The sequence below is a fragment of the Rhinoraja longicauda genome, chromosome 6 (genome assembly GCF_053455715.1).
Source record: "Rhinoraja longicauda isolate Sanriku21f chromosome 6, sRhiLon1.1, whole genome shotgun sequence".
NCBI classification, from domain to species: Eukaryota; Metazoa; Chordata; class Chondrichthyes; order Rajiformes; family Arhynchobatidae; genus Rhinoraja; species Rhinoraja longicauda.
Genome location: NC_135958.1, coordinates 38,405,428 through 38,419,318, shown reverse-complemented (window position 1 = coordinate 38,419,318; position 13,891 = coordinate 38,405,428). Strand labels below are relative to the sequence as shown.

General features: G+C 45.8%; 1 protein-coding gene across 1 annotated transcript in view; it reads right to left on the bottom strand.

Moving 5' to 3' along the window:
* piezo1 (piezo type mechanosensitive ion channel component 1 (Er blood group)) overlaps nucleotides 1-12,987 on the bottom strand; it is a 168,761-nt gene extending 155,774 nt beyond the window's left edge. Inside the window, exons 1-2 of the mRNA XM_078401557.1 lie at nucleotides 12,948-12,987; nucleotides 11,735-11,854 (exon numbers count right to left, since the gene is read on the bottom strand). Of these exons, the coding sequence (XP_078257683.1) occupies nucleotides 11,735-11,854; nucleotides 12,948-12,987 (160 nt within the window). The remainder of the gene's footprint in view (nucleotides 1-11,734; nucleotides 11,855-12,947) is intronic.
* Between the last annotated feature and the right edge of the window lie 904 nt (nucleotides 12,988-13,891).

Genomic DNA, 13,891 nt, shown 5'->3' with positions numbered 1-13,891 from the left:
CTTTGGCAGTCTGCCTCAGTAACTGTCCAAGAGCATCTACTGTTAAAACAAAGACACAACTTTCTGGAGTAGCTCAGCATCTCTGGAGAACACGGATAGGTGACGTTCCGGGTTGGGACCCTACTTCAGACTCTACTGTCAGTATCTACTGCCTCCTTTCTTAACAGGGCCTCAGGGGCCTTCCATACAAATCACTACTAATCAAAGTAGTGACTTCTACTCAAAGGTGATCTTCTGCACAAATGTTTCTATGAGATGGGTTGGATACCGCCGTTCACTTGAAGGGGATGTTCCACGACATGTTTGAAATCACAGGCATATTGCTCTAATATTACCAGGGAGCAGGGATATGTGTAAAGCCAGTGAGGCCGTAGATATGGAGGGCTTGTCATCTTAACAAGATCTGATTGCTTTGGTCCAGCAGCATGCAAAATGGGCAGCCTTGCTGGCAGACAGAAAGGCAAACTAGTGGCTGGAGGTTGTAGCTGGGGCCTGACGAGGGCAACCCAGGTACCGAGGTTTCATGATCACGGGTGGCAGAGCTAGAGATCACAGATCAGGGTGTGCAGAGGGTGGGGGGAGCACCGAGCCCTAGATTGTGGCTCGGTTTATGGGGTGCTCACAGACTTCCTCATGAGGCCCTGCTGTCCGCAGATGTCACTGTATCTGCACCAGGAGAACTACTGCATTCTCACATGCACTCTGCTAGAAGGGGTCTCCTAATGTCAGGATTTTCCAATGGGAAGAAAGTTCAGCAGAGACAATCGGTGTGTAGGACAGGTTCACAAGTTCACAAGTTATCGGAGTAGAATCAGGCTATTCGGCCCTTCGAGTCTACTCCGCCATTCAATCATGGCTAATCTCTGCCTCCAAATCCCATTTTCCTGTCTAATCCCCCTAACCCTTGACACCCGGTCTAATCAACAGTGTGTGGGGCTGGGATCAGGAGCAAGGAGCCATGTCGGCACAGGTGACTGAATCTGCACATGTGAATGTTTAATATTGTTTGATGGTCACAATGATTGAATTTGTTGTCCCTCTCTGCATTGAAATATGTGAACGGGCTTCACAGAATGAATGCCTTTGAAGAGGGATGGTGAAATATTCACCAGAGACAATGCTTTGAAGCAAGCAGGTGAATTATTACGATGTTTACATTCTATGTTTTGTCACAAGTACAAACAAATGATTTAAAAACCACACAGCGGTTCGATTGAACATTGTAGTCATCTAAAGGGGAAAGAACGGTTAATGTTTTATGCGTTGCTCTGTGTGAGAATTTAGTGAAACCATTAGGATGAGTTACAGCCCTGTTGACACAAGAGCACTTAAATACTGTTTTCGAAAGGAATAGGATTGCCAATAGTTGGAAGTGGTTTGGACGGTTTAATCGCCTGGTATTCCGAACTGATGATGTTTAATCAACAGATTTCTGCAAACGTGGTCACATTTATGTGTAGGAAGGAACTGCAGATGCTGGTTTAAAACGAAGAAAGACACAAAATGCTGGAGTACCTCAGCGGGACAGGCAGCATTTCTGGAGAGAAGGAATGGGTGACGTTTCAGGTCGTGACCCTTCTTCATCAGCCTACCTCATTGGAGAACTATCTGTAATCGGACTTCATCTTGCCCCAAAGCGATACCCGTTATCCTATATCTGTACCTTGTGGACAGCTTGATTGTAAATATGTATAGTCTTTTCACTGACTGGCTCGCATGCAACAAAAAGCTTTTCACTGTACCTCGGTACACGTGACAATAATAAACTCAACTCATTTGGAGGATCTATTTTTCCCACTCAAACCCATGCTCCTGCCTTCTATGCATAACCTTTGAAGCCCCTACTAATCGAAAACCTATCGATAACTGCTTGAAAAATACCCAATGTCTTGGCCTCCACAGCCGTCTGATTCGCCACCCTCTGGCTAAATAAATTCTTCCTCATCCCCGTTCTAAAGGCACATCCTTTTATTCTGAGGCTCTGCTCTCTGGTTCTAGGCTCTCCCATTACTAGAAACATCCTTTCCTCGTCCACTCTACCTGGGCCTTCCAGAGGGAAAGAGGACGAGGACGTTTGGATGTTTTTGAAGAGGAACTCTGTGCAATGAAATGTCCTGAGACATCAATTTCTGTAAAATTGATTTGACATCGTAGTTTCAAACCCTTAAGTCATCTAAAATCTGCTCATCAATCTAACATCGAGAATTAAGTCATCTAAAATACTGAGAGAATCTTTGGCTCTCCCACCTCTGGACACCAGGGGTTGGCATTTGTGTAAAAGCCGCTCAAATAGTTTGCAGTTGCAGTGCATAAGGATAAAACACGAGGCAGTGGAGGCCAATTCTCTGAATGCATTCAAGAGAGAGCTGGATAGAGCTCTTAAGGATAGCGGAGTCAGGGGGTATGGGGAGAAGGCAGGAACAGGGTACTGATTGAGAATGATCAGCCATGATCACATTGAATGGCGGTGCTGGCTCGAAGGGCCGAATGGCCTCCTCCTGCACCTATTGTCTATTGTCTATTGTCTAACATGATGTATTGTAAGTGAATGTACTGAATTGTTTGGTAGCATGAATGAAGATAATGACTAGTTGATTGTATATATTGTAATGCACAAATAGGTGATCCCTATAACACTAATGTATTAATTTTTTGTTTTAAACTACAGATGCTGGAAATCATAAACAAAACATGCTGGAAATACTCAATAGGTCATGCTGCACCTGTTGGAAGAGAAGCTCTATGGGAAGGCAGTAAATTTTGTTTTTCTTCCCTGATGTGCTGAGTGTTCTGTTTTCATCACACACTGCCTGAACTCACCACACTCGTAGCTCACCTGGGTACAGAGAGACCACGACTGGAGACCGTGCCACGACTGGAGACCGTGCCACACGCAGTCACCAGGCCCGTTGTGATGAGTGTTGGTGCCTTCCCCTGCATCTGCCCTGTGGTCTGCTGACACCCTACTCCTAACAAAAGTTCTTCCAAGTGTTTTCAAGTGCCTCGTAACCAGAAACCTGTCAGCACCTCACATCGGCTTCAATAATTTAAAAATAATCCCAGATAATAAATAGCTTGCGACTGTCAAGTGCATCTTATATGGCTTTGAGAGTTCATTCTCCAAGCGGTGATCAACCCAAGAGACAAGTGCAATTTTATAGTGATCCAAACATTGATTTTGACACAGACTGAATGTGTGGGCAAGGAAATGTCAACAATCTGTCAGCTAATTAAACAGGGTAACCTCTCGTTATTTGGCCAGTATTAGAAAATCTAAGTAGAACTCTTAGAGGCCTTTAAACGTTTTACTATCCTGACTGCGGCACCTCATATACTAGGTCACTAACTGCTCTTTTTCGTAAATTAACTCACAAAGCATGCCTAGTTTCACAAAACATATGGCCACTGAATCATCCGAAACCCTTGTAGGACATTATCCAGAGTTGTATGTTCCATTCCCATTTTAGAACGGTCTACACCATAAGCATTTGAACTAGGTGATTTTGCACTTTTAGAAATGATTGTCCTGGTGTCAGGTGCAAAGTTGTCTTTCATCCCAGCCCTTCTGATCAAGCCTAGGGAGAGACAGAATAGCTAGGAGCTAGCCTTCACGTTGCATCTGCAGGAAGCTTTGGAATCTGTTTGACGGATTAATCCTACTGTGTCAGAAGCAGCTGCTTCATTTCACTTGACTCTACAGATTGGTCCCAAGGTATGCACGTCTGAGAAGGTAAACCTGCCAAATAGCCACAAGACAAGATAACCTCCCCTACCCAGGTAATAAAAAGGCATAGAATCAACCAAGACAGTATAACACAAACAACCCATTACTGCAGAATTCTGAATCTTCCACTTTTCAAGTTGCAATGGTGAAGAAACGATTCCATCGGATTTGATTTAGAAATATTTGTAGGCTTTTTCGCCAGTATGTAATGTATTACCACTGCCCATTTTTCCTTACTTGCACAACTATGTCGCAAATGGAAAATAAAATACAACTTTAAAAAACCCTTTCTGAATAAATTTTAGATGACTTAAGGATTTGAAACTATGATGTCAAATCATTTTTTACAGAAATTATGTTTCAGGACATTTCTTTGTATGAAGTTCCTCTTCAAAAACATACTATCCATCCACTCAAGTGCTCTGATTCCCCAACATGGCAATGTCAGGTCAATGATCAAGGTTTTGAACCCAATTCTCAAGTTGGGCTGGAAAATGAGACTGACTCACAAATTAAATCCCAATTAGGCTTTGGCACCCATCACGGCATCCATTCAGAACCTAACTATTTAAATATGTTTTTTTTCCATTGACTTCTAGCTATGAATGGCAGGCAGTGACTAGTGGAGTACCGCAAGGCTCGTTGCTGGGACCGCAGCTATTTACAATATACATTAATGACTTGGATGAAGGGATTAAAAGTACCATTAGCAAATTTGCAGATGAGACAAAGCTGGGTGGTAGTGTGAACTGTGAGGAAGATGCTATGAGGTTGCAGGGTGACTTGGACAGGTTGTGTGAGTGGGCGGATGCATGGCAGATGCAGTTTAATGTGGATAAGTGTGAGGTTATCCACTTTGGTGGTAAGAATAGGAAGGTAGAGTATTATCTGAATGGTGTCAAGTTAGGAAAAGGGGATGTACAACGAGATCTGGGTGTCCTAGTGGATAAGTCACTGAAAGGCAGTATGCAGGTACAGCAGGCAGTGAAGAAAGCCAATGGAATGTTGGCCTTCACAACAAGAGGAGTTGAGTATAGGAGCAAAGAGGTCCTTCCGCAGTTGTACAGGGCCCTAGTGAGACCGCACCTGGCGTACTGTGTGCAGTTTTGGTCTCCAAATTTGAGGAAGGATATTCTTGCTATTGAGGGTGTGCAGCGTAGGTTTACTAGGTTAATTCCTGGAATGGCAGGACTGTCATATGTTGAAAGACTGGAGCGACTAGGCTTGTATACACTGGAATTTAGAAGGATGAGAGGGGATCTTATCGAAACATATAAGATTATTAAGGGGTTGGACACGTTAGAGGCAGGAAACATGTTCCCAATATTGGGGGAATCCAGAACCAAAGGGGTAGGCCATTTAGAACGGAGATGAGGAAAAAAAATTTCAGTCAGAGAGTTGTGAATCTGTGGAATTCTCTGCCTCAGAAGGCAGTGGAGGCCAATTCTCTGAATGCATTCAAGAGAGAGCTAGATAGAGCTCTTAAGGATAGTGGAGTCAGGGGGTATGGGGAGAAGGCAGGAACGGGGTACTGATTGAGAATGAACAGCCATGATCACATTGAATGGTGGTGCTGGCTCGAAGGGCCGAATGGCCTACTCCTGCACCTATTGTCTATTGTCTATGAGCAACCAAATCCAATAGGTGAACAATTATTTGAAAGGTCAAATCGCAGCATGAATAATAATGGATAATAAAATAAATTCCTACAGAGTAAGAATGAACCAACATCAGTCTAGAAAACGATCTTGCATTCTCCTGTATGAGAATGCTGAAACATCTCCGACACTCCATTCCTAAGCAGCCAACATTGTGAGCATGATGTCAAAGACGTTTATACATAATCACAACCACGCTTTATTAGCCAAGTATGTTTTGCAACATACAAAGAATTTCATTTGCCATACAGTCATAACAATAAAAAACAACAGAGCACACAAAATACACTTTTAACATGAACATCCACCACTGTGACTCCTCCACATTCCTCACTGTGATGGAAGGCGAAAAAAGTTCCATCTCTTCCCTTCTTTGTCCTCCAATGATCGGGGGCCTCTAACCTTCCGTTGATGGGACGATCTTACTCCCTTAGTCGGCAGTGGGCCTTCCTCATCGGGGTGATCAAGCTCTAGCATCGGTGGGGGGGAATCATAGTTCACCCGCGCTGGGCGATCTACCCCAGGTCGGGGCTATCGAACTTCGTGCGGGTTTGGAGCTTCTCGACGTCGGTCTTTATCCGAGACTGCGAGCTCCTCAATGTTAAAGTCCGCAGGCCGCGGTTGGAGCGTAGATCCCAGGCAGGGAATCGGCTCCGATGGTAAGTCCACGCCCCGTGGTGGGGCTCAAAGTCAGTCCAGAGCAAGGCCGCCAGCTCCACGATGTTAGGCCGCAGAGCGACCGGAGATACGATCCGCAAAACAATCGCATCTTCGGCAAGGTAAGAGATTGAAAAAGGTTTCTCCCGACCCCCTCCCCGACCCCCACACATAAAACAAACCAGAGAACATGAACACATACTTCCTAAACACACCAAAAATAACAAAAAAAAGACGAAAAAGACAGACAGACTGTAGGCGAGGCTGCCATCGCGACGCCACCTGGTGGAAGACCTTCTCATACAGGAGAATATAAGATCTTTTCTTGGTCATGAATGAATTTCACCCTTTTTCATACATCAAAGCTGACCTTTTCTCCCTCTTGAACTAAAGAATCATTATTCATGTTTTGCATGATTTATATCCATAAAATCATATCCCTAATATTTAGTCTTCCTCTGGTTATTATATTCTTGGTATTTTTAAGGTTTACAAAAATTATTTCTTAAACTATGCCTCCATCTTGTCAATATTCTGTGGATTCATCAGTGTCAAAAACACTTCATGTAAAGTTAGTTGAACAGTAATATAGATATTTCAAAAAGATAAAATAAAATGCAAAAGTAACTTAATAGCACCCTATTCTTGATGTAAGAGCAACCACATCTCAGTGCACCTGATCAGCTGGCGTGATTTGATTATTTTTCTAAGTGGTCATGTTAGAGGGCAGCTGGAAGAGCTGCTGCCTGACCGCACCAGAGACCTGTGTTCAATCCTGACCTCGGATGCCTTCTGTGTGGAGTTTGCACGTTCCACCTGCGACTTGCGTGGGTTTGCTCTGGGTGCTCCGGTTTCCTCTCACATCCCAAACAAGTGTGGATTTGTGGGCGAATTGGCCTCTGCAAAATTGCCGCTAATGTGTCAGGAGTGGATGAGAAAATGGGATCACCTAGAACGAGTGTGGACCGGTGATCGATGGTCAGCTTCAACTCAGTGCATGAAGGAGCTGTTTCCCTGCTGTATCTTTCAATGGAACTAAGTAAATAATTCAAAACTTATCAATGTATAAACCAAAATACATATGACTGAAAAGGAGCAGAATTATTTTGTGATTGATGGGAAAAGTGCACAAACTATGAAGAGGGTACATGTAATATGTGAAGTGGCTATTGTTTAAACCAGCTGAGCAACTTCACCTTCATGTACCCTTCCAAGACATCATATATAAAGCCAATCACTCCCAAGAGGATGAAACTTCTCTTCAGTCAAGCCTTGTTAACTGGTCCAAAGAACAGGGCGTGAGTTTTAATGCATCAAAATGCAAAGTGATGAGGGTGTCCAGGAAACGTAAACCAGGATCGGCAAAGTATTCTATGCTTGGCCAAACAATAGACAATAGGTGCAGGAGGAGGCCATTTGGCCCTTTGAGCCAGCACCGCCATTCAATGTGATCATGGCTGATCATTCTCAATCAGTACCCCGTTCCTGCCTTCTCCCCATACCCCCTGACTCTGCTATCCTTAAGAGCTCTATCTAGCTCTATCTTGAACGCATTCAGAGAATTGGCCTCCACTGCCTTCTGAGGCAGAGAATTCCACAGATTCACAACTCTCTGACTGAAAAAGTTTTTCCTCATCTCAGTTCTAAATGGCCTACCCCTTATTCTTAAACTGTGGCCCCTTGTTCTGGACTCCCCCAACATTGGGAACATGTTTCCTGCCTCTAACGTGTCCAACCCCTTAATAATCTTATACGTTTCGATAAGATCTCCTCTCATCCTTCTAAATTCCAGTGTATATAAACCTTACAGGAAGTCACTGAAGACAAATACCTCGGTGTCTTTATACAAAACAACCTGAAGTGGGATAAGCAGTCACATTATGCTGCAAACAAACCCAAGAAGATGCTCAACTTCGTCCAAAGAAACTTCCACCACTGTTCCAAAACTGTCAAAAACAAAATTGTACCAAAGAATAGTCCAACCACACTTGGAGTGTGCCTCTGCTGCTTGGAACGCCGTACCAAGAAAAATAAAGATGTTCTTTTAAAAAATGTTCAACGAAGAGCAGCCCGGTTTGTGTACGGCGACTTCAGACGATAATCCAGTGTGACCAAAATGCTCACCGACTTAAACTGGGACTCCCTTGAAACCAGGCAGCAGATGCTCAGATTGACTACCCTTCACAATATCATCAACAAGGACATCCACCTCCACGCCGACTTACATGTCAAAGAGAAAACAACAAGATCCAGAAGAAGCCACAACAAGTAACTTGTAGAACACACATCACACATCTACTCCCTACATCCAGTCTTTTTTCCCTGAAGCAATTTCCCTCTGGAATGCCCTCCCACAATCCTCTGTTGACATGCCCACCTACACAACCTTCAAGACCTCCATCCAGGCCCACAGATGGCAAAGCCCAGACCCACTCTCTCCAACGTCCAGTGTAGTCCCTGGTGGACTCTTCGGAGGTGATGACTACAAGGTGTAGATACGTGACAATGTTGCGGGGATCATCAGTGTCAGACGAATGGCACTGGTTTAACGGGAAGGTCCTTCGTCTTTTTAAACGAGGGCTGCTATGACTGAGTAATAAAGGCCTGCAAAGCCCACATCATGAAGAATTTAAAAATAATCAAACCAACAAATAGTTTGATTTATAAATTAAAGCAAAGAGCTAATTAACCGCCACAGTGTTTTGTAAGTTATGTGGAAAAATGCCCATATTGTTAGCATAATGATGTTTTAACAGTCAAAGAATACTCTTGTGGGAGCTAACCTTGGATGTAAAATCTCAACTGATGCTGTTGATAAGAGTAATCCCTGCACATTGTATACGCTTCCTGTTAATGTTATACTGCAGGTTCCCACTCTGTGAGCTCCCAGGGATTTTCACACCAAGTCACAAGCGGAAAGCATTAAAGGGACAGTGAAAGGAGGTGCACACCAGATAAGGATGTCAGCTGCACTTGTGGAGAGGCTGCACCCTCAAAGAAACCACTGTGCCTGATTTCAAATCTGGCAAAAACATCTTAATGTTGACAACAAAAACTAATTCTTGCAGTAATTGCAAAGTAAGCTTTCCTGATCCTGTCCAGATAATGCTGTGAGAACGTGTACTCATAACAAAGAGCCTTGCTCGAATGCTTCCTCCAATAAACAACGTGGATGGTGCTGCACGCACGCCTTAAACCCTAGCACTTTCTGCCTGGCTGACACGCTGAACTCTAAGGTGGGACATGCAACATTCTGATCCCACAATGCTCATGGTTCCACTCTGCCCAGCAGCGAAGCAGTTCACAACCCAGCCACTGCACATGCACAGATTTTGTTAGATTATTCTGCTGTCAGTGAGTCCACTCCATGGAATAACTTCGTAAATTCAACACAACAAAAATCAAATGGTGTCACTGTGCATTATGTTGAAAAGAGTATTAATTTATCTTTTTCACAATTATTTCACATTCATTTTACGTGGAAGTGTTATGAGTCCGTTGGAAAGTAGGAAATGTCTATTGAAAATCATTGTTACCAAAACGATTGTTATCAATGTTGCACGTTATCATTGACTTATGAGTAATTTTGCTGATTTATTCCCCTCCCAATGACTCTTTGCTGAAAAGTTGTTCAAAAGTTGAAAGGCTGGTTTTGGTTTCTTAAAAAATCTTGTGAAAGATATTTGACAATACAAGACATACCAATTGGCATGCCAGTGCGCACATAACAATGGTCTTATCCATGTTTGCCAGAGAACCTGACCCGCTGGTTATTTTGAGAATAACATTGAGTGTGACCGAGTGCAGAGAATCCTGCTCAACTCTCCCAAATAGCTCAGGCTTTGCCGATCTCTCTCAGCTCCAACTCTAGTCTCAAGGAGGCTCTTCATGTGGCATCCCATTGCTGCCCACTTCCTGCTCTCTCTTCTCAGAAAAAAACATCCACTGCTACAAACATTTAAACAAGACAATCACCAAAAATATTCGCATTTTACTCACAAAGACAAAGTGTAACTAGTAGACGCCCTTAAAAGCATTCTTGGAAAAACTATATACCAACAGAAGATAGACACAAAATGATGGAGTAACTCAGCGGGACGGGCAGCATCCCTGGATAGAACGGATGGGTGACATTTCGGGTCGAGATGCTTCTTCAGACTGAAGAAGGGTCTGGACCCGAAGAGTCACCCATTCTTTCTATCCAGAGATGCTGCCCGTCCCGCTGAGTTACTCCAGCATTTTGTGTCTATCTTCGATGTATATCAGCATCTGCAGTTCCTTCCTATATACAAACAGAAATGTAGTTAACTTCTGATTCCGGATCCTCCCCAGATATGAACCCCTGGCCTATGTGCAGCCCGTCCACACAAACGAGCTGTGTCGGGGAGGCTGGTGGGATGGATCTTGCCAGCTGTTGCAGGGCTGTGGGCATCGTCTGCCATGTGCAAACTCAGTTGGCAGCTGCATTGTTGACTTGAGAACTGACACAGTGGAGGCAGCAGGGTGGCACAGCGGTAGAGTTCCTGCGTAACAGGTTTCGGGTTCGATCCCGACTACGGGTGCTGTCTGTATGGGGTTTGTACGTTCTCCCCGTGACTGCCATGGGTTTTCTCCAAGATCTTCGGTTTCCTCCCACACTCCAAAGACGTGCAGGTTTGTAGGTTAATTGGCTTGTTGTGAATTGTCCCTAATGTGTGTAGGATAGTGTTAATGTGCGGGGTTTGCTGTTGGGGGAGTCCAGAACAAGGGGCCACAGTTTAAGAATAAGGGGTAGGCCATTTAGAACTGAGATGAGGGAAAACTTTTCAGTCAGAGAGTTGTGAATCTGTGGAATTCTCTGCCTCAGAAGGCAGTGGAGGCCAATTCTCTGAATGCATTCAAGAGAGAGCTAGATAGAGCTCTTAAGGATAGAGGAGGCAGGGGGTATGGGGAGAAGGCAGGAACGGGGTACTGATTGACAATGATCACATTGAATGGTGGTGCTGGCTCAAAGGGCCGAATGGCCTACTCCTGCACCTATTGTCTATTGTCTATGAGCAACCAAATCCAACAAGTGAACAATTATTTGAAAGGTCAAACAGCAGCATGAATAATAATGGATAATAAAATAAATTCCTGCAGAGTAAGAATGAACCAACATCAGTCTAGAAAACGATCTTGCATTCTCCTGTATGAGAATGCTGAAAGATCTCAGACACTCCATTCCCAAGCAGCCAACATTGGGAGCATGATGTCAAAGACGTTTATACATAATCATAACCATAGCGGAGTCAGGGGGTATGGGGAGAAGGCAGAAACGGGGTACTGATTGAGAATGATCAGCCATGATGACACTGAATGGCGGTGCTGGCTCGAAGGGCTGAATGGCCTCCTCCTGCACCTATTGTCTATTGTAAGTGCACACTCGGTGGGTTAAAGGGCCCGTTTCCGCCCTGTATCTCTAAACTAAACTAAACCATTCGTGGCCCAAGCAGCTCGCAGGAACAGAACCTTCCAGTAATCCTGGCAAAGACCTCTGCATAAGTTCCAAAATTCTGTACTTAAAAACAAATTCAAGTAACCAATAGGGAATGGTTGGCAGAACCTTATAAAAAACGGAAAACGATCCTGATTTTTCAAAACATTTCTTTTAAAAGAGCAAATGAGAGCATACCACAGCAAAGAAGAATAACATTGAATATTTAGTTGTACTTACAGTTATAGCCCAACAAATCCTCATCTTTCAAAACGTACAGGGCGACCTGAAAGCCTCCGTGTGCACACAGGAAGACAATGCTTGTTCCCAGCAGTGCCTTGACCAGGCGACCAGTGTGGCCTGAAGGGAAAAAATGCAGTCAGAACCAAGGAATTATTTTAGACACTTTACGTACACCTTGACCTACTTAACCTACTCGATCTCCCAGTGGCTCAGCGCTTCAACCCCTCCCTCCCATTCCCAATCTGATCTTTCTCTCCTGGGCCTCCTCCATTGTCAGAGTGAGGCCCAGCACAAATTGGAGGAACAGCACCTCATATTTCGCTTGGGTAGCTTACACCCCAGCGGTATGAACATTGACCTCTCCCACTTCAGGTAGTCCCTGCTTTCCCTCTCTCTCCCCTCACCCCTTCCAAGTTCTCCCTCTATCTTCCTGTCTCCGACTACATTCTATCTTTGTCCCGCCCCCCCTCCCCTGACATCAGTCTGAAGAAGGGTCTGGACCCGAAGCGTCACCCATTCCTTCTCTCCCGAGATGCTGCCTGACCCGCTGAGTTACTCCAGCATCTTGTGTCCACCCACCATTCCTTGACGGAAGGTCGGGCAAATAAACCAGACCCCATCCGGTGTACGTGATGCAGAAATACACAGGAAAACCTCCTCACGCCACAGAAACAGGTACATGGATAGTGCAGGAAGGGACTGCAGATGCTGGTTTAAACCGAAGATAGACAGCTGGAGTGACTCACCAGGACAAGCAACATCTCTGGAGAGAAGGAATGGGTGACGTTTTGGGTTGAGACCCGTCTTCCATGGATATATGGTACATGGTACACGGATAGGACAAGTTTGGAGGGATAAGGACCAAACGCAGGCAGGTGGGATTAGTGTAGCTGGAACATGTTGGCCGGTGAGGGCAAGTTGGGACAAAGTGCCTGTTTCCACACTGCATCATTCTGTGACTCTCAACATAGTTCAGAATCGCTTCCTGGATTGCATTACCAGCTGCATATCCCTTTTCGCAGTAAAACCACAGTAGATGACCACATTTTATTTTTTACAGGAACATGTTCTGCCATTGTTCCAACTACTAGCTGGAGCAGGGTGGAGGACAGGGATAGGTCACAGATCAGAGATAGAACTGATGATTGAGACTGGCTTCTATCCAAATATTACCGGAGGGGATACGAGGCGGTAGATGTGGTGACTTTACTTGTGGGGTCCACAAGGCACCAGCCCGCAAAGGCCACCATGTTCAGACAGAGCCTTCAGCCTGGTCCTTGCAATGTGGAAGTGGCGGCGCCCAACGGCAGCGGCTCGCTAGCAGTCTGTTCATCTTTTTTCCTTTTTTTTTGTTGTGTGTCGGTGTTGGGATGGTTTTTGTATTTTTTTTGGTTGTGTATGTGTGGGGGGTGGTGGTGTGGGTGGGGGTGGTGGGCGGGGTGGGGGAAACTCTTCTCTTCCTCACGGCGCGGGGTGCGGCTCGGCTGCAGGGCCTAACATCGCCCGGTGCAGCTCCGCCGCTGGACTTTACATCGCCCGGTGCGGCTCCGCCGCTGGACTTTACATCGCTCGGTGCGGCTTGGCCGCTGGACTTTACATCGCCTGGTGCAGCTTGACCGCTGGACTTAACAGTGCCCGGTGCGGCTCGGCCGCGGGACTTTTCATCGCCCGGTGCGGCTTAGCCGCGGGACTTTACATCGCTGGTGCGGCTCGGCCGCTGGACTTAACAGTGCCCGGTGCAGCTCGGCTGCGGGGCCTAACATCGCCCGGTGCGGCTCGGCCGCGGGACTTTACATCGCCCGGTGCAGCTCGGCCGCGGGACTTTTCATCGCTGGTGCGGCTCGGCCGCGGGACTTAACATCGCCCGGTGCGGCTCGGCCACGGGACTTAGCTGCGCAAGGCTTGGTCGCGGGGCCTTTCATCGCCCGGCTCGGCTGCGAGACGTTTCAGCACCCGGTGCGATTCGGCCGCGGGGACTTCCACCCCCTTGCGGGGACTGTGCGGGTCGGTCGGGGACGAGCTGTCTGTCCGTGGGCGTGGGGAAGAGAGTGGAAGTTTTGTTGCCTCCATCACAGTGAGGGGGTGTTTGGAGTCACTGTGATGGACGTTTGTGTTGGGGTCATGTGTCTTGTGTTCTTTTTTGTATGACTGCTA